This window comes from Podarcis vaucheri, assembly GCF_965113315.1.
Source record: "Podarcis vaucheri genome assembly, chromosome: 3".
In the NCBI taxonomy this organism is placed as follows: Eukaryota; Metazoa; Chordata; class Lepidosauria; order Squamata; family Lacertidae; genus Podarcis; species Podarcis vaucheri.
Window position 1 is genome coordinate 31,236,313 of NC_138761.1, and position 21,524 is coordinate 31,257,836.

At 40.6% G+C, this 21,524-nt stretch overlaps 1 protein-coding gene across 5 annotated transcripts in view; it reads left to right on the top strand.

Moving 5' to 3' along the window:
- The window catches only part of MARK1 (microtubule affinity regulating kinase 1), a 69,808-nt gene that overhangs the window by 36,728 nt on the left and 11,556 nt on the right, over positions 1–21,524 (top strand). For 3 of the 5 annotated variants that reach the window (XM_082217497.1, XM_082217495.1, XM_082217498.1), the window contains 9 exons: positions 2,319–2,389; positions 5,542–5,598; positions 7,458–7,694; positions 7,783–7,902; positions 14,213–14,312; positions 15,440–15,552; positions 17,081–17,255; positions 18,756–18,949; positions 20,771–20,871. In XM_082217497.1, coding sequence (XP_082073623.1) covers positions 2,319–2,389; positions 5,542–5,598; positions 7,458–7,694; positions 7,783–7,902; positions 14,213–14,312; positions 15,440–15,552; positions 17,081–17,255; positions 18,756–18,949; positions 20,771–20,871 — 1,168 coding nt within the window. The remainder of the gene's footprint in view (positions 1–2,318; positions 2,390–5,541; positions 5,599–7,457; positions 7,695–7,782; positions 7,903–14,212; positions 14,313–15,439; positions 15,553–17,080; positions 17,256–18,755; positions 18,950–20,770; positions 20,872–21,524) is intronic. The other 2 variants (XM_082217499.1, XM_082217496.1) reach the window with 1 other exon arrangement.

Sequence of the window (21,524 nt, forward strand, 5' to 3'; positions counted from 1 at the left end):
CAACCAGAAAGTATTCCTAGCATGTAATGCAGAAGAGTTCTAGCCTAACCTATTCCCTGACAATGTTGGATTTCTATGTATAGGAATGTTTTTGGTTGAGGAATATTTCAGCATGTGACTTATTTTCTGCAGTGTGAAGTAGTCTAGTCCACACAGGTTTACTGCCTAATTTTCTGTTGTGTGAGAAGTCATCATGCATAAGCAGCTCATCAGATCGGTTTAAATAAAGCAGTTTAGCCTAATAGGTTTGGTGTAGACGTTTGGTGCTGATAGAAAAGAAACTCTTCTAGGGAGCCCATATTTTGAAGTTCAAGTGGTAGAAGTTCTGCTAAGAATGAATTCTTCATGCTCAGGAAAGATGAGGCTGATATCCTACACTGGATGAGAAACTGAGTTATTAATCTGCACACAGTTTGGATTGTGTTTCTCCAATAATCAGAGGATTGGATGAGGAGGACTTTATTTATTTATTTATTTATTTATTTATTTGTGGGTGGGCAGGCTAGTTAAAATAGTTTCTAGGCCCAGGGGCGTAGGAAGGTGGGTGCGGCCCACCCCTGGTGTAATCCTTGACGGAAGTGACAAAATGGCACGGGGGGGGGCACTTACCATGGGGCCTGGCATGCAGCGTGCCCGAACCACATGTCTCTCCTGGGAATGACGCGGTGGCTCAGGACTCCGCACTGCCCGAAACAGCAGTCTGGGGGTTTCATCTGCCAGGCAGACTCCGTGGGCAGCTCTCCATGCTGCCCCTGTGTGTGGATCGCTGCGGCGCCCCCATGCGCAGATCACCCTGCCCCCGCCATTCTGGGTGTTGGAGCAGCTAGCTACACCCCTGTCTAGGTCTGTAATTTTTGTGGACATTTCTGCAAGTCTGTGACAGAGGAATCCCCCCATAACTAACTATCTTTTCTGTTAGAGGAGGGCAAAGTCAACAGAAATAAGGGCCAGTACGCTCGATTCATCACATCACTCAAAACAAGTTTACAAAATATTTTATTGTAATGCTTATTTTTTGTAAAGTTTTAAAAATTATTTAATTTGTAATGTATATAAAACAAAGAGAATAACAGACAAAAATGAAAACGAAACTATAAAATAAGCGCATATAATGAGTAGATGCATGTGAGTTAAAAGTCCCAAGTAAACGCTATCAACTCTATCTGATCATCAAGTATTGCTTCAGGTTTGCCAGGCTTGTGACGAGGCTTGTCTTGAAAATGATGGTTCTGCTGTATGTGTCATAAAGGAATCCCAAATCATATGAAAGGGGTCTTGAGGTTCTAGTCCTTGTCAGTCTCAAACTGTGTGTGATTTTCTCCATTATAATTATTTTATGAAGTAATACTTACCAAGCATCCAGTGTGAGATTTGGGGCTGTTTTCCATTGAGTTGAAATTACTATTCATGTCATTGGGATCATATATAAGAGCAATTCTTTTGAAAATACACGTACATTGGTACCATCAAAAATATTCAGTAACATTAATTTTGGGCAACAGACAATATTTTCCTTAGTAATATTTATCATTTCTGTCAAAAATAAATTCAAAAAACCACTGACTGACATTTCCACCATAAATGATAGTACAGTATGTACCAAATTTATTGCAGCCACTCTGACAATTAGGTGATGTAGAAGAAAACATTTTTGACATTTGCAAAGAAGTGTAATAATTTTAAGGAGTTTTTGCTAAGAAAACTGGAATCAGATTTTAAAATTTGGGTCAAGATGCCCAAATTTTATTCCAATCCTTAGGAAGAATTTGTGTGCCAATATAGAGTACAATTTAGAAACAAATCCTTTTTCTCCTCTATCCATTGTGCTTAATAAATTTTCAAATTGTGTTAAAGGTTTCAGAGCTTGTGTTTTTACATGTTCTTTTATAATAAAACTATGAATTTGATTAAAATAAATCCAGTTTGTGTTAAGATTTGACCAGCTTAGTTTTCTTTGGTTATTGTACTGCTTATCGATAAGACCTATGTGCCTGGCCTTTCCTTCCAACAAGGAGTAATCCAAATAATATTTTTATGAGTTGCTTAAGATATTTCTTGAACACATCTCAGGAAACAGATCCATGTCCATAAATTTGGTGTTATTGGGAGGCCTAAAGCTTCACTTATAGGTTGGGTGGTAGTATAAGTCAGAAAGCAGCTTGGGAGGGTGTGGGGAAACCGAAGGGGGAAAGCCCTCTTGCATTAGTCAGAGTCCTTGTGCTGGCTTCTGTTAAAGGAACGAGTTAGTTGACTGACAAGCACTTTGATTTGTCACCAGGGAAACCTGTGCAATATAATTCTGTTCCATTCTGCTTTAGGAGAAGTGTTTGACTACTTGGTGGCACATGGAAGAATGAAAGAGAAAGAGGCACGTGCAAAATTTAGACAGGTAAGAAAAAAGGTCTTATAAAGTGAACCTGAAATGCTGGCTTCAAGAAAAAATACATTTTAGTGTTGTGAACTAAGCACAGGAAATGTAGATCCCGTTCGCACTAGGTATTAAGTGTGAAATGGCTGACTTGGTTCGCTCATATTTTTACTAGGCATAATCTCTTATTATCCAACAGTGGCCCTCTAATGTTTTCCCTGTGCTTCTTTCATCTATTTGGGGACATAAAAAAAAAAATCATTATTATTTTTTTACAAAGGAAAAGAACAGGAACACAGTGCCTACAGATGTAGATCTCTTTAGTACAGCTCTTTTATCTTTTTGCAGATGTCTGCTCTTTGACATGTACAGGGATGCTTCAGTCCTGCATCACCCCTCCCAACTTCTGTACTTTTCTGTGGAATTTTGCTTAGGGAACTTACAGCCATGAATGATTTGGGTCTCCTCTTCCCATAATACTTCTTTACAAAATCATCAAAAACATTTAACAAGTCATAAAAAAGAGCTTGATGGTAGGAAGGCTAGGACGGGTTGAAATTGCTTTAAGGAAGGTTGCAGTCATAGAATTGTAGAGTTGGAGACCAACCCTTTATAACGCAGGCATCCTGCCCAAAGCCATCTCTGGGTGGGCTCAGACTACCAACCTTTTGGTTAACAGCTAGACCCAACTTCCTCAACGGTTCCTCGTAAGGCTTGTTTTCCAGATCCAATATCAACTTGGTCGCCCTCCTCAGCACACAGTTATGTGGGAGTAAGACCCTGACCAAATATGCAGTAGGATTGAGCAATAACAATGTATTGACATTGATATGACACCACCATAATGGGTTTAATAACAGGTGGAGATGAATCAGCGTATAGAGGGGAGGTCCAAAATATATTTACATGGTGCCTAGGGAACAACTTGCACCTTAATATCAGCAAGACAAAGGAGATGGTGTTGGGCTTTCGGAGGAAGAGAGGGGAACTAGCCCTGCAAGTTGTACAAGGGACAATAAAGTATTTCAGTTGAAGGAGAAGGGAGGCAGACTAAGTCACAACAGTGGCCATTAGAGATATAGCCAACCATGAGGCACAGAGAAAGTTACCGTATAAAAGCTATATGAGGATAGGAAGGGGAATGCTGCTGAAAATTAGACCGGGTCACTGACAGAGATATTTCTACTAGCACACCACTGATTATCAAGAGCATGGGTAGGCAAACTAAGGCCCGGGGGCCGGATCCGGCCCAATCGCCTTCTAAATCCGGCCCGCAGACTGTCCGGGAATCAATGTGTTTTTACATGAGTAGAAGGTACCTTTTTATTTAAAATGCATCTCTGGGTTATTTGTGAGGCATAGGAATTCGTTCATTCCCCCCCCCAAAAAAAAATATAGTCCGGCCCCCCAGAAGGCCTGAGGGACAGTGGACCAGCCCCCCTGCTGAAAATGTTTGATGACCCCCGATCAAGAGAGACTGATTAGCACCAAGTCCTCTGCTCTTCCTGGAGCAAAGGACAGTTTGGCTGGGAGGAGAGAGGGAAAAGACAGCAACAGAAGCAGCACAACTTGCAATGTAGAAAAATGACAAGGAAGGATATTCAGCCACTGGCAGGAAAGAATTGAGTCTCCAAGAAGTAGAACAAGGAAGTTCTGTATCTCTGGTGCAGGATGCGGATGGTGCTGTGGTCTGAACCACTAAGCCTCTTGGGCTTGCCAATCAGAAGGTCGGCAGCTCAAATCCATGCAACGGGGTGAGCTCCTGTTGTGTTGTAGCAACTTCTGCCATCCTAGCAGTTCTAAAGCATTCCAGTACAAGGAGATTAATAGATACTGCTGCGGTGGGAAGGTAAATGGCGTTTCTGTGCACTCTGGCACTCTTTCGGCAGTAGTGGTTTAGTCATGTGTACAAATGCCAGCTCCCTCTGCCTGAAGCAAGATGAGTGCTGCACCCCATAGTCATAATTGTCCAGGGGTCCTTTACATTACACCTATCACTGGTGCCTTATTCTGCCTTCTCCCACTAGCTTTATTTGCTGCAAAAGAATGTCATTTTAATTATTTTGTGAGGGTGCATACCTAAAAATAAAAATTAAATACTTAATAAATTAGTCTCTTTTCCCTACCCTGTACAGCCCTCCCTTTCCCATGTGGATGGTTTAAATGGGGAAATAATACTGTTTTATGTGCTGTATGGAACCAATCTTCAAATTCCACTTTATTGTGCAACAGCAGCACTTCAGCAGTGTTAAAGAGCTCTAGTGCGGAAAGGCCCATTGATTTAGTTCCTAAGTATTTAAAGTATTAGAGCATGCTTTAGGAATATTTTCAATGGGTTGGATCCAAAGGTCATTCTTTTGACTTTCAAGCAAGTTTGATTGTATTGCAGGTTTTTTTCAGATCTTTGAAAACACTGTGCCTTTCAATGCTTGTGTGTGTGCCATAATTTACTCTTGGGGAACCTGGGCAACTTGTTCAGCACCAAGGAGAGCATTCAGAAGTACATAATAAGTTCAAAGACTGCAGCAACGCAACATATTTTGTTAATATCGCTTACAGTAAATAGGAATCTTAAAAATGTGATTTAAGTTCAACTTTTTTGTTGTAAACAAAAGACTCCTTCATTTTGATTGACATATTCACCCCAGTCCACTTGGTTGCAAAATTTAGGGGAGTACTTGCAGAACTGTTATAGCACAAGGCAGTTGCGCCCCCCCCGCCCCCGAATTAACTAATAATGGCTTTCAGGGTTTTGACTTTTTGTGTAGTTACCACTGTGTAGAAAGTAAGCTTGCACTCAAGGGCTGACAAAGGAATAAATGTTGCATGTATTCTGACCCGATGCCATGTTTCCAATACATTGTCTGGAGCTGGTGGGGGCTACTGTGGTGTAGCGATGAAGAGGCTGAACCACTGTTAAGCAGGGATTCGCTGACTGGAATCTTTCCTTTGCATATAACTCATTTGGTGGCTTTAGGCAAGCCATTCTTTCTCCATGTCAGTGTCCCACTTGCAATACGGGAAAATAGTGTAGCAACCTCATAAGGTTCCTGCAGAGGTTACAAGAAGATAATAGAAGTGTAGTGTTTGATCTGCTTCACTATATAAATGTTAAGCATTCTTCTTGGAGTCGTTCTTAAATATTCTCTTATTAACCAAATTTCTTATTTCAGATTGTGTCTGCTGTGCAGTACTGTCATCAAAAGTGCATCGTTCATCGTGATCTCAAGGTATGCTCCTTTTCCCATCCTTTAAGAATTCAAACTGTACGGAAGCAGAACAATTTATGTGCTCTTTCCGCCCACTTTGTAAGTTTGTAATATATATAATAAATTGCTGCTTAGTCTCTGCCCATGTTTGTCAGGCATGTAAGTCATGGGTCCTTTCTTCCCCTGAAGAAAAGCGGGACTCACTGCCCAAATCTTCCTAGTCTCCAGTCTAGAGAAACTTTAATCCCACCCTGTTATATTCAGTGCAGTCACCATGCTGCCTCTTCTCCTGACTGCCTAGGAGATTGGGAGTGCTGCCTTGCAGCTTTATGCTGTTCCCTTCTCCTATTTTAAGCCATAACAATTCCTTTAGAGCAGGCCTGGCCAAACTTGGCCCTCCAGCTGTTTGGGGACTACAATTCCCTTCATCCCTGACCACTGGTCCTGTTAGCTAGGGATGATGGGAGTTGTAGTCCCAAAACAGCTGGTGGGCCAAGTTTGGCCATGCCTGCTTTAGAATCATCATGCAGTCCTTCCCTCTGGATATGAATCCCCACCTCCCTATAAGTTTTGGAGCTAATTTTCACTAGTATTACATTTGCACACATGTTTTTCCTAACCATGTTAGCAAATCTGATTCTACTCATGATTGTGGGTAATGGTTTGCAGCTATAAAATAGAAGCACCGTTGAGAGCCCTATCTTGATGACCAAGCGTGTGTGCATGTGAAGGCACATCTGTATGTGTTTCTTTGTAAAAAGTACAGCAATGAAGTGTCTTCTGCTTTTTAACTCTCCACAATCTTTATTTCCAATTCAAAAACCACTGTCTTGGCTGTTTTCACCTCTCATTGTACCATCATAGAGCATCTGGCTTCTTGGCCCTCTGTTCTGCTATATCTCCCCTTCTTCAGTTTATCCCAGAAAGTCACTGCCAAATTCATTTTTCTCTTCCATCAAAGTGAACCTTAAGCACAGGCTCTGTGTCGTGCTCAGCTTCTGCTTCAAGCTCTCAGTGCTTTGAAAGCTGCTCATCACTCTGCCTTTGACTATGGGCCCATCTATGTGATCCTTTAGAGATAGAAGTCACAGTGAGTTATCCTGAGCGCAAATGCTTTTAATGATTAAGGAACAGTGAGATTCACTGAAAAAGTATTGAGTGAGAAAATCTGAATCTAGAGGAGTGCACATTCTTAACAATGAAGAAGCAAACCTTTGGAGCTGACAGCAATCTTAAGGTATAATTGTTAAAGAAGATGGCATTAGACCTGATTCATTTTATGGAGTCAACTGGCTAAGGGGCAGGAAAGAGGGAAAGACAAAAGAAAAACCTTGTTCTGTTTCATATAGAAAACTATATGAGTTTTCATTTGTTTTGCCTGTGTCTTTTTAATTCCTAAACAGTCCAGTCATTATTTTAATTTCTCTTTTAGATTTTTCCATTCTTCAAAGATCCAGGGCAACATTATCTCTGTAGCTGTTTAGGTTGCAATCCTATACACACATATTTGGGACTGAGGCTCATTAAGCTCAATGAAACATTTTGAGCAGATATACATAGGATTGCACTGTGTCTGATATGTGTACACATGTCCCGTTGATGGCAGCAGGTGGACTGTCTGCTAAATCTTACAAAATCTATACAAGATTAAAAAAATTCCTGCCCTCTTCTCATCATGAAAGGATGTATATTCGATCCCATCTTATATACAATTGCTGTTCCAGAACATTCTGCATTCTCAGTACTGGTGATTGCCTGTTATGTTGTAACATATAGCAAAACACAAAGCTCTGTAGAATGACTAGTTCTTCTCGTAATGAAGTTATGGCGAACTGTTTTGTTGATACTCACCTTTAAAAATTCTATATTCATTTTTTCAGGCAGAAAACCTTCTTCTCGATGGAGATATGAACATTAAAATTGCAGATTTTGGTTTTAGCAATGAATTTACTATAGGCAACAAACTGGACACTTTTTGTGGAAGCCCCCCATATGCTGCCCCTGAACTTTTCCAAGGAAAGAAATATGATGGACCAGAAGTGGATGTCTGGAGTCTCGGAGTCATTCTTTACACTCTAGTCAGTGGATCGTTGCCATTTGATGGTCAGAATTTAAAGGTACAGTTGAGATTTGAAATGGCTAAGTCTAGTCTTCAATTTTTCTGTCTCAATAGTAGATGTTCTTCTTTGTCTGGTTTTTCTAAAGGAACTGAGAGAACGGGTATTACGGGGGAAGTACCGGATACCATTCTATATGTCCACGGACTGTGAAAATCTACTGAAAAAACTACTTGTATTGAATCCAATCAAGAGAGGGAGCTTGGAAGTAAGTATTGTGATCTTCCCCCATTCCCCTCTCTTTTGTATTTCATTGGAATAACTCAAATCCTATAAGGAATAGACGACTCCTACATTTCTCCGAATATGCTACCACAGGCTGCTTCACTGTTTTGGTTTTTTTAATATCGTTTTTCTTGGTAAAATGGCTTTTTTATGGATCCTAGTACGTTGTTAAATTAAAGCCTTTATTTTTTTTAAAATAAAGCTGTTTTCTGTAGTAATCCTTTTTACACATGCAAATTTGGGAGTTTGCGATTAACTACAAATTTGTGTAATTGTTTGACTAAGATTTCTTTGATCTGGTAAAAGCTCTCATAATATACTTAGGCTTAGAATTTCAGTAACGTGACTTAATAATGGTCTGACAAAATGAACAGCATATTATTAAACTGCTAAATTCGGGATTGGAGCAAAGCACAAATAACAAAGATCATGTTAAACTGCCTGAAATGTGGATTATAAAATATTCTCAGATATTTATTCTTATGAATACAAAGATACAATATCCTGTTTAGTGTCTCAAACTATGAAATGCTGGTGTTTTTTATGTAGCCATGTAGTTGTATCACTTCTTTCCACAAAAAATGAAATGAATGTTGTTAATTGTGCTTCTGCTGAAAACAGTGTAAGTGTCCGTTGTACTAATTTAACAGATAAAGTTAGTGCATTTAGTGTAAGAAAGGTTAATTGTTCATCAAAAACCAATGATGCATACTTGTTTTTATAGTAAAGACAGCTGAGTTTTAAAAGAAGCAGTTTCCATATGAGTACCTGGTTCCCATTTGCTATGATAGTTGATGAGCTGAATTTGAGAAAAAATATTTTGGTTATGTATTAATTCCAGCAAGTTAAAGCAGCCAGTCACCTAGGCCTCTGGGCTTTGCATCCATGGAAGATTTACTGCTTGTTAATGCCCAGTAAAAGTACAGCAGATGATAATTTGGCTTGAGAAGTACAATGTGTATTAGTCATCGGTTGACCTTTCTTTCATCTTCATAGGTTTGCGTTTGCAGCTGAAGATGGTGTTCCACCAAATTAATCTCATATAATCACTTTCTGACATAGATCACTTGAGCACAAGCTGGGAGATATACCCCTGATCAGCTGTGACTCTGTACTGAATAATTCTGTGTTTGGTAGCTTGCCAGTGGAATGTGGGTATGAGTAATTTCTGCTTCACTGATGTGTAGCACTCATTGTTAGGCTCCTGTCTATATAGGATGGTGTAATTAGGATCACAGGCGGTCAACTCAAGGATGTTAATATTCACTTAACAAACTTCAAAATGGTTGAGTTCAAAGGATACTGCTAACTAAAAATGTAATACTAATGTTCAGGTCTCTGTAGTTTTGCTGTATTTTGTAACAGCCTAGCACAGGCACAAAACTTGGCAGAAGAACAGTGCGCAGAATCTGAGAATGCCAGATTTAAGGGTGTTCAGATTTCAACAAGTTTCTTACTTTTATAGGTTTAAATTGTGTGGCCACTGTGTGGTGAGATCTCAGTGCACTATGCTGACTTTTCACCAGTATTTATAAATAGGTTGTGTTCATTTTCATTTTTAAATACAGTGGTGCCTCGCAAGACGAAATTAATTCGTTCCACGAATTTTTTCGTCTAGCGAATTTTTCGTCTTGCGAAGCACGGTTTCCCATAGGAATGCATTGAAAATCAATTAATGCGTTCCTATGGTCAAAAAAAGTCCAAACAAAGCCAAATTTGGTACAACAAGAGTTTATTAAGTGCTCTTTAAAGTCACACATACTGTAATGAGCATTTCAAAATTCAAACCCAATGGCCCAATGGTCACAGAAAATCATAAAAATGCAGAAAAAAACCCACAAGCTTCCAGATTCTTGCAAACCCCTCCCCAACTGTTCCCCCAGCCACCCAGCACACAAAAATTAAAATCCAGAATTTTTTTAAAAAAACAGCAGAGTGGCCCAATGGTCACAGAAAATCATAAAAATGCAGAAAAAAACACACAAGCTTCCAGATTCTTGCAAACCCCTTCCCAACACCAAGTCCTTGAATTCCAAACACCCCAACCCAAAATCCAACCCCCCCCCAAAAAAAAGTTTTAAAAGCTTAACTTACCAAATGGCTGCAAAAGAAGTTTTGGGAAAGCTTCAAAAATCACCAAAGTCTTCAAAAACCTCAAAAAAGGCTACTATGTACACTGCGTTCTATGAGTTGCTCCTCGAAGTCAAGTCGCAACTGTATTAACGGTGTTAAGAAAAAGGAAACAAACCTGCAAGACGTTTTCGTCTTGCAAAGCAAGCCCATAGGGAAATTCGTCTTGCGAAGCAGCTCAAAAACGGAAAACCCTTTCGTCTAGCGAGTTTTCCGTCTTGCGAGGCATTCGTCTTGCGGGGCACCACTGTAGTGTTTTCTACTGATAATCCTCCTAGATACAGTTTTGGGAACTTGGCCCTGTTATGCCCAGTAATGCTGTGTTAGTTCTCTACTGCCCGGGTTAATACTGTCTCACTGTTAACAGCCTTAAAAGAATTTTATGTTGCTGGTTCAAAAATGGGTTCTTGCCAGGACATTGTGTTCAAAGCAGAGTGCATGAATGCTATAGAAGAGAGGGACTGTCTCTGTCTTCCTGTGAAACACAGGGCAATTGTCTCAGGGGGTAAAAGGCCATTGCAGAATCACTGTTCAGTAATTGTGTGAAGTGCTGTGTTATATATGGGTATTGTGTCAGATAAATGATTCTATCTGAGCCTTTGTCTGGTCTTCTTAAGATGTTATTTTGACTGGCATCTGCTCATCTAAAATAGCACTAGAATGTTAAGTTTCGTGTCCTAACTTGAAATTTAATACATTTAGTTATAGGCTTTATCAGTGTTTTGATGTTTGCACAGTGAGACTATTTAGGACAATTTTGTAGCAATAGACCATTTCTGCAATACGTCTTTCACCAGCAACCTTGGCCAAACTAAAGTTGAACAGACAGCACTATATGCTTAATTCATATGTTGCCTAAGGAACATTAAGTTACCATGCACTTCGTATGCATTTTACTTTATACATTTAAGGGGAGAATTAAAATACTCCTGAGCGATTTTTGAGAGCATAATATTTGAAAAGATTTCACACTTTGCTTTCAGTTAGGTCTGAATTCTTCAGCTGTGCACTTTTTCAGATGGAGTTTGGAATACTGCTACATATGTGGTCAGATAGAACATGGGTTCATTATATTTAAATTGTCCAGATGTCATTCTTCTTTCAAAAGGCAAAAAATATGTCTGGCTTCCTTGTGTTCCAAAACTCAGAACTATATTCTAATAGCAAAGGGTGAAATCCTTTTGATCTGTCTGATTTGTCCTCCAGTGTAAGAGGAGAAGTTACTTTCTCTGGTTCCTCCTGCACTAGTATCCATGCTATTTTGGAGGGTCTCTCAACCCTCTTGAACAGAGGACCACAGAGGGAAGGGAAAACTGGAGAAGATCAGTTCCTTTTCTTAAGCTATGAAACTCGCTCCCAAATGAAGTTCCATATTTTTCGCTCCATAAGACGCACTTTTCCTCCTAAAAAGTAAGGGGAAATGTCTTTGTGTACGAGTAAGCGGCTCCTGTCCGTTTTGCTGCTTTAAAGCAAGCCACAGAGGAGGGAAGGAAGGGGAGTCGTGGCTCCTGTCTGTCCCTCCTTCGCAGCTCACTTTAAAGCGGGCGGCTCCCCTTCCTTCCCTCCTCCTTGGCTTACTTTAAAGCAACAAGGCGGACAGGAGCCACCCGCTTTGATGTTTTAAATTTGCTGCTTTAAAGCGAGCCGCGGAGGGGGGACGGATAGGAGCCATGGCTCCCCTTCCTTCCCTCCTCCGTGGCTCGCTTTAAAGCAGCAAAGTGGACAGGAGCCACCTGCTTTGCTGCTTTAAATAGTTTAGTTGATTCAGAATATTTTTGTGTGTGCTTTCCTCCTCTAAAAAACTAGGAGCATCTTATGGTCAGGTGCGTCTTATGGCGTGGAAAACACAGTAGTGATGGCCAAAAACTTTGATAGCTTTAAAATAGGATCTGACAAATTTGTGGCTATCTTGTCCCTCCAATCTGAGAGGCAGCATGCCTTTGAATACTTGTTGCTGGGAAGAGCATGCTTACACTCAGGCCTTGGTTGCGGGCTACTCAGAGGAATCCCATTTTGCCACTGTGAGAACAGGATGCTGTACTAAATGGGCCATTGGCCTGTTCCAGCAGGCTCTTGTTTAACCACCAATGGATTAAAAGCCATTCCAGAAGTAGAACAGCAGCATTCAAATAATAAGATAAGCATTGAATTTCATCCATAATATTGAACATGAAGTTTGACAAGGACACCTTTTTTGCTGTTGTAGAGACTCTATTATGGACATAGAATTTTCAATAATCAGAAACTTGAGCAAGGAAAGCATATGTTTTAAAGTACTCAAGCATTGCAAGCTGATGCCTTCAGTGCGACCCACTAAAACAAAATCCTGAAGCCTAGACATTAGCCAAAAGCAGGAGGACAAAAAGTGCTTCAGTGCTTCAAAGGGAAATTGGTCATGGGGGAGCGGGTGTGTGCACTCAAAGGTCACAGTCTGCAAAACCTCTGAACAGCTCATCCGTAAGGTGTCGCAGCGCTTCTGCTTTTTGCTTGGGTATGAAAGAACAATGGCTTGTTGTAAAAATCCTTTCAAAATAGGAGCTGTCTCCTGAGAAGTGAAGCAGTTCCCCAAATAAGTCTTTCTTTCCTGTAGCCGAAATATCAGCAGCTTTTGCTCATTCATATGAATGTGAAGGGAAGGTAAATTGCAGGGGACAATTCTCCTTTAAGGAAAATTAAGCTGTTATATATCTTTGGTCCTTTTATGGATTCAGCATGAAAGCCCAAAAACGTATGTTTATTATTAATTCAACATTTGTAGATACAGATAGAAGGTAATAAAGTAGTTCAACGTACTTTAGATGGTAGTTTAAGTCTTCCATATTGTTAATATTTTTATGGATAATTTTAAAATATATTTTCAGTTGAAAAAATGGACAGCCTAAAATAGTCTTTAGGCTGCAAAAATGGTACTATTGACTTGTTTGAGGTGAATTAATCATGAGTATAGAAAGCTGTTTTGTTCCAAGTCAAACTGTGGGTCCATCTCATTCAGAACTGGCAGCTACTTTCTGTGTAAAGATGCTGGAGAATGAACTTGGGATCTTCTGCTTGCAAAGCATCCACACTATCGCTGGTCCTTCCCCAAATTTATTTCTGTACATAATACATGGCTAACACTAACCCTTGGACCTGAGTTGTTCTTTGTTTTGTGCATTGGGGTTGAAGGGTCCAATTTAATTTGGCAGTAGAAGTCATATGCCTTCAACCAAATTTGGATGGTACTCCGATTGTGGCTATTCTTGGAAAACAAGATTTGGCCATGGTTATCTGTGCTCTCCTAACATCCAGATTGGAGTACTATAATGAGTTTTTAAGAGGGCCTTTTGTACTGATAGCAGGGGAAATATTTTTTCAGTATTCCAAGATCTTAACCCGGTTACCATTTTATTTCTAGGCAAAAAAAATCCTATACCACTTAGGGCCAGGAGAACTTTCCCCCTGTTTTGTTTTATTTGCAAAATTTAAAGATCACCCGTTATCACATCATAGTGATCCAAAGGCAGTTTCCAGCATGTTAGCAAAATATACAGACAACCATGGGAATATACGTTCATTAAAAATAATTGTTTAAAAAAGTGAACAGTAAAATACAGCAGTGCAAGAAAATATAAAACTCATCAAGTGGAAATCGCTGATTTACCCAGAATGCCTGGGAAAATAAGAAAGTGTTCACTTGACAGCACAAACGCTGCAGAGCTTCCACCATCTGTGCTTACCAGCAGGGAAGTGAGAATTTCCTTCCTATCACCAGCTGATCACAGGGTATAGATAGGGCGGTTGGTATGGGAGAATGTGCTTCAACAAGTAACTGGATCCTGTATTATCCTGTCCAACTATTAAAACCTTCTGCAGGGTTGCTGCTCAAGAGTAACCCTTACCCCAGAGGTGAGATGGGAAGCATCAAAGTATAGAGCCTTCCTGTTAATAGGGCCTCCTTTATGTAACTCCCTGTCCATTTGTCCAGCACCCATTTTTATTTAACCAGCAGTTGAAGATGTCTTTTGCACACTGATTGGTCCCCACTGATCATTTTTCACTTACGCTTCAAAGCAGTTTTTATATTTTAAATAAATAAACACGCAGATTTCCCCACTAACTGGGTATTGATTTGGGAGTCAATAAAAAAAACCAATCCAATGATTCAGTTTTGCTCTGTTTTCTAGCAAATAATGAAGGACCGATGGATGAATGTTGGTCATGAAGAGGAAGAATTAAAGCCATACACTGAGCCTGAACCAGATTTTAATGACACCAAAAGAATAGGTAAGAATAGGTTACCCCAGTCATTTCAATCTATAGCTGTATTGTTTCTCCCTAGTCCAGTTCTTTATCTCTTTCACTAAGTGTGCCGCAGATTCATGGTTAACAATAATGAAAATGCTTGTCAATGTTCTGTTAATTCGGTGGATTAGTTTGCCATGTACCCAGGTTTTTTTATACAGTGAATGTTGAACAATAACGATAAATCTTCCTGAATTATCCTAGTCTCAGTTTACCTGTTTTTCCACTGCCACATGATTCATTAGTTCCAGTTCACATGCCATGGTTTGGAGGATCAGCAACATCCCGGAAGCTCATAGTCTTACCCTCCTCTTCCTCTCACTTCCAGTAGGAAACAATGGTTTGCATTTGCCCTCCTAACCAGAACTGGCGATAAAACACACTTTACAATAATTTTCAGTCATGGTTTGGTGGGATATTTAATTCATTGGTAATGACAAAGTATGTTCTTGCTGGGGAAAAAATGAATTGAACCTGAATCTGCTAGCCCATATCACATTCCTAATTATCTGGACCATGCTTGGAGGATTGGAATGTTATATGTAATCCAATCCCTCTCCCCTAAATCTCTTATTTCCTATTTTATGTAGATCTCAATTCTGTATAGTGGTACCTTCGTTCTCGAACTTAATCCATTCCAAGACTCTGTTCAACTCCCGAAACCATTCGAAAACCAAGGTGTGGCTTCCAATTGCCTGCAGGAGCTTCCTGCACTCAAGTGGAAGCTGCGTTGGACATTCGGCTTCCGAAAAACATTGACAAACTGGAACACTTACTTTGCGGTGTTTGGGAGGTGATTTGTTCGGCAACTAAGCAATTCGAGAACCAAGCTTTGACTGTATATGTTTAGGGTAGAGACTCTGTTGCCATTACATAAATGTTAACTAGTAGAGGGTAGTGGAACATGGCAAGCATTCTGAAACTGGTCTGTCGGGTGAATTTTTATATTTTAGAGAAAATTTGTGAACAGTATTCTAGGTTCCTACTTTATTCTACTGTGTTTACTTAAGTAGAAGTTTTGTGGATGAAAAAAAGTATCAAAAGTTGTCTAATGACACTTTTAAATATGTCTTGTCAATAATAAAATTGAGCTGTCTTGTTTTTGATAGATATAATGGTCACTATGGGTTTTGCAAGAGATGAAATTCACGACTCTTTAGTAAACCAAAAATATGACGAAGTCATGGCTACTTATCTGCTCCTAGGCAGAAAACCACCTGAGGTAATTTATAGTTGCCTATATTTATTTATCTGCTAGTTTTGAAGTTGTTTTCTAAAGGGATTGAACACAGTGCTGAGACACGCTTATTGACCAGCCTATGTACTCTTTGTGTTGCTGAGTCTATGGAGTTTATGCATCAATCATTTTTGCTAGAATGGACTCATAAGCATGCATTTCACGTATGTGTGGGGTCCATGGAACGTAATCCCCGCATAAGTTGAAAGTCACCTGAACTAAGAAAAGTGTGGGGGCCCAGGCAGGGCCCACCACTGGTTCTTGCATGCCTGTGGCAGTGGTCAGCAGGGACTGCGTAGAGCAAGGTTGATCCAAGACATGAGCCACACAGACAAACATGACTCCACTGTCTTACTTATGCTGGCCCCTCTCCCACTGTATCCATGCCAAGATAGGGCCAATGTGGAAATCCCTGTGCTCTGGGCTGGCATCATCCTTGCGCTGTTTCAGATGCCAGCTAAAAACATTTCCGTTTTGACAAGCCTACCCAGACACATGAACAAGTTGTGTATATCCATTTGTATATTTTGCTGAGTTAATCTATATGTTTGCAGCAATTCAGTATGCCTATAAAAATGAGCCACAGACTTAATTATAAAACCAAATAAACCAGCAAAGCCATTCCATCCCAAAACAAATAATTGTTTTGCTTTGGAATTCTTTGATTAAGTGGTTCATAAATCCTACTAAACGTTAGTAATAATAATTGAGGTGGGGGGCATGATTAAGATGGTAGTGACAGCATTTGTCTGTGGTGCTGGTTTTGTCGCTTGTCTTCCTGTTCCAATCTGTGCTTTCTCCCCCCCCCCACCCACCCCTGCACTCCATCTCTGCCAGTGAGCTTGAGGTTCCACCAAACACTTGGGTGTGGCCTGCCACGGAGGCATAGATTGCCAACCTGTGAATTACAGCAACAATTGTCAACTGGGTCGAATCTTTCACAAATGTCAGTTAATTCTGGGACTGGTTATACCTGTATGATGCATAAATAGGATTTTTATTTTAAAAAGAATAATAATTGTATACCGCCCTATACCTGTAGATTTCAGGGGGGTTCACGACATAAAATCACGATAAGTGTTTGTGTATCCTTACATCTATTAGCATGTAGTTTGAGGAAATGTAGCTGCATCTTTCTTTCCCTTGATGCTTTTCCCCCTCCTTCTGTTACGAAAAAGTAGCCTTGGAGGAGGATGCCATAAAAAGTGGAAGGAGAGGCTGCCTCTCTGGCATTTACCCACTTAAAATTCTTCTGTCCATAATGAGGAAAGTGTCTTCTTCCTCTCTGCCAACTGCATTCCTGCTGCCAATGGCAGGCTCTGGGCTTGCTTTTCAGTGTAAAAAAGGAAAAGGGGGAAAAAGGAATGGTGCCAAGGTGACTACAGAGAGTGCCCAGTCTGCATCCCTGTGATAGCAAATGTTGTATTGAGTTTTGTGACATTGGAAATAACTCTTGTCTCAAAAATAGAGAAGCAAATGGCTTTGCTTTCTAAATTGTCACTTATCCTTGTAGTTTGAAGGGAGCGAGTCCCTGTCCAGCAGTAACCTGAGTCAAAGATCTCGACCCAGCAGTGACCTCAACAACAGTTCTATGCAATCTCCTGCTCACCTGAAGGTCCAGCGGAGCATATCAGCCAATCAGAAGCAACGTCGCTTCAGTGAACATGGTGGGGATGGCATTCACCCAAGTAAAGTAGCAAAATACAATTTTAAGCTGTGTGCCATGTTTTCTGGGCTTAGCAGTGCCACCTCTTCGTGCATTACTTGTGCGCTGCTTCATATCACACCATGGTGCTTTTATCATGTGATCCTTCCATGGTAAATATAGTTTGGGTTAGTTGACAGATGTGTTAATTATCATTTGCATTTATTCTGGTGTCTGTAGCTATTTTAACTGTTTGCATAATGGAAACTGCTCTGTATTTGTCATCATTGCTTTGAATCTAAAACGTGAGCTTGGATATCTGCAGTGCAGTAATTTTTTCAAGAAAGGTTAATTAGAAGATATGGATGGGTTTATTTCCATAGAGAGAACAGCCATATGCCTGAATAAAATTGTGAACCATTGGCCACAGCCCAGAAGACTGGTTCCCTGTGGGCAACTTGAGGCTTTCCTGCTTTTTGTATGGAAAGCAAACAATCTCTTAAACCTTTGTGCTTGTCGAACGTTGCTTTTCGGTTATGGAGATGACTATTTGCTTCTGATATTCTGGGTTGTGACTTAGGTACTGCAGTCTCAACAACACTGGACGAAAAAATATTCTGATTTGCTTTAAAGGAGGGAGACAGTGTCCCAGTATAGAGAACCATGAATGATGTAGGGAGCCAGAAACCACACTCAGGTGAACTGGGAGCAGCTAGAAACCCCTTCTCTCTTCACTTCCCTTCCATAGCTGACTGATGCTAGAAGGAATTCCTTAGTGAAGTGTACCACAGCACCAATCATCTGCCCAGTGGAAGGAGAAATGTTTGAATGGAATCCAGGCATCCTCTGCTTTACCCTTATCTAGCAGCTAAGACTTCCCAGCCATGTCATAACCTTTGGTTTGCACCAGTGCCAGTGCCAGCACCAGCAACACCTTGCAATCTGAGTGAAGGTGCAAATGTCTGTCTTTCATTTGAGGAAAGGCTGAGCTATGGAACTCTTTGCCACAAGGAAAACTGTGTGGCAAATAATTTAGCAATTTCTGAAAGTGGATTAGATATGATTAGAAAGTGATGTCATTCATTGCTAGCTGGTTATGCAAAACTCTTGATTTTGTAACTGGATTTGATGGTAATGATTCCACTTTCGCTGGGAAATTGGTTGGCTGTAACTGAGAAATTATTGTATTATGGATCCACAAATGAGGTGGCAGCCCACTGTATCATTGAAGGCTTCTGAATGGGAGCCAGTCGAGTAACCTTAAAGTATGCCTCTGTATTGTTTTCAATGTGGATGGCATATTAGCAAATTAACGGGGAACAAATAGTAAATATTAAGCTTAAAGGTGTGTGGAATTATTCAATCAAGGCACTGATGACTCATTTGTATTCAGGCATATTCTGTGCACAATATCTCAGGTTCGTAAAGTGGCACCAGCATCTTATTTGAATTAGTTCCTTGGATGTTATTTTTAGTACCAGCGCAGACTGATTGAAGGTGATACAGAGAGCACCATCTCATTGATGTTACCTTTGTTTGACAGTTGGCCCATCGATTCCTCCCGCTGTCTCGTATTCAAAAAGAGCTCAGGCAAACAGTGTGGAGAGTGAACACAAAGAGGAATGGGACAAAGATGTGTCACGTAAACTGAGCAGCACTACAGTGGGGTCCAAAGGTGAAATGGCCGCAAGTCCACTGGTGGGCCCTGAAAGGAAAAAAGCGACTACTATTCCAAGTGTAAGAAAGATCTTTGCTCACTGACGGGGTCAAATGTTTTCTGTACCACGATAACAATTTTGCTATTGTATTAACTACATGATTCTCTTCTGCAAATGGATTAAATGCTGGCATACACTAATAGAAATGGGCTCAGAAATCCAGTCCAGCATTTAAATACTTTTTTAAAAAAACAGGAGTGGGGGGAGAATAGTTGAGTGTGACAATTGGCTCCTGGGTTGCTGAAGGAAGGAACTTGCAGGTAATGTTACATCCTGGCATTTTTCAGCTGGAGTGCCCTGTGGGTTGTTCCTTCACTGTGCTCATTGCCTCTCACTGCCCTGGTTGCTTCTTCACTCTCTGAACTCATTGTCACCACTGCAGGCCTGCTTCTTCATTTTTTAAAAAAACCACCCACTTATATAATGAAACTGCAGCTTAACTGTTTAATATGTGAATGTTTGACTATCGAAATTGGTGTTCTTCCCTGTGAGGAAAGTTGATCCAAGGCAATTGGGAAATAATACTACAAGCTGTTTGCCAGGGGCTATACAAATTTGCATTTCCCTTCAGGACGCTATATTCATTGTAGCTGCTAATTCGGCTCTAGAAGTTCCCAGTACTTGAAAACCTGTTCTTCTCAAATAATACCTAAGCATTTGAGTCTGTAAACAGAGCTCTCTTCTCTTGGCCTTGCTCACATACGCTAGACTCAGTATCACTAGATGATATTGCTCTTGTGCATAGTTCTCTACGGTGAGGGAAATAGGATGGATGAGAACAGAAACAATGCCATAGGTCATACACACTCTGTTAAGCAGCCTCTTTGCAGTAGAGGTGAGAAAACAATAATGGTTCTTGCTACCACCACAGTTACAGTGCATTGTACGGTGCAGTTGTATGCATAGATGATGCACAGCTTCCTCCCCCCCCCCTTTTTAAATGCGGGAGAGAATTGTGCAAGTTGTCTGTGCAAAAAGTCACACTGCACGCTACATTGTAGGCATGGTAGAAGTGCTTCCGCTTTCACACTTGCCCATCTGTTTATATAAGTCAGGCATAGGCAAACTCGGCCCTCGAGATGTTTTGGGACTACAACTCCCATCACCACTAGCTAACAGGACCAGTGGTCAGGGGTGATGGGAGTTGTAGTCACAAAACATCTGGAGGGCTGAGTTTGCCTATGCCTGATCTAAGTTCATGGACCAGGTTTGTGCTTTGTGGCTTAAGGTCAGAGTTCAAAGTGCACCTTGATTATTTTTAGAAGGCAATACCAGCTCAAAAGCACCAACATGCTCTCCAGATTCCCATGAACTGAACATGCACTTTGAGGATTTTGCACAAGACCATTTTAAAAGGAGGAGATCTGGGTTGCTTATACTTTCTTGTTTTGTCTCCACACCTGCCCCCCCACCACCCCGAGAGAGCTGTTGAAGGTGGGGGGAAGTACTGTTTCTCATTTAAAATGCTGTTTTAGCAAATCTTCAAACTGTTTTTGAATTAACGGGGCAGTAGAATAGCAATTTCAGGGCTCATCTGTGTGCGACAGCTGCTGTTTTCTTCTTCAGAAAAATGGATTGTGTCTCTAGTCTATTGTTTGCTAAAATTGTGGCACATCAGAATATTCTGTGTTTTTATATTGTGTCTTTTGGCCTGTCTATTAGAACAGAAAATAGAGCAACATTTTTACCAGTCAACGTAAATTAGAAAATGCATGGCTAAATAACATGCGATGCCCAAATGCATCGAAGAATGTATACATACGCTAATGTGCTGTATATTTAGGCATTCTTACTCTGTCATGTATTTTTAATAATAATTGTATTTCCCTGTCTTTTCTAGAATAATGTGTTTTCTGGGACTGGCATGACACGAAGAAATACCTATGTCTGTGAACGCTCTACAGATCGCTATTCTGCCATTCAGAATGGGAAAGACAACAGGTACTGAACCTGTTTCATGCGGAAATTAAGATTTCATGTTGCTCTGGTACTTAAAGGAACATTTCATGTACACATTCAACATAGTTTAGCAAGCCTTGGAAACAGAAACTCAGCCTAAGCAGGTCTTGCAACTAGAGAGGGAAAAGGAAGCCCCCAGAGTTTAGGGTATCGCTGACCAGCCTATAACAGTCTTCTGCTATTAAATGTCTCCAGAAAAGTTGGGTATGTTTAGGCTTGGGCAGGCATCTACCGTACTTTTTGCACCATAACACTCACTTTTTTCCTCCTAGAAAATAAGGGGAAATGTCTGTGCGTGTTATGGAGCGAATGCCTGCGGGTGGCGGGGGGATCTGCTGCAGTCGTGAGCAGAGGATCCATGGTTCCCCTTCCTTTCCTCCTCCGTGGTTACAAAGCATGGATCCACATGGAACCTCAGGATTTTTGCATTGGGCTACTCCAAACTCACTGTCAGATCACATGTCTGTGGCCACAGCATGAACCACAAAAATCATATATCCACTATTTCATTTAGAATATTTTTTCCCTTGTTTTCCTCCTCTAAAAACTATGTGCGTGTTATGGTCTGGTGCGTGTTATAGAGCGAAAAATACGGTATCTTCTTTAGGCCGCTGTGTTCTGGTCCCTGCCCTGGA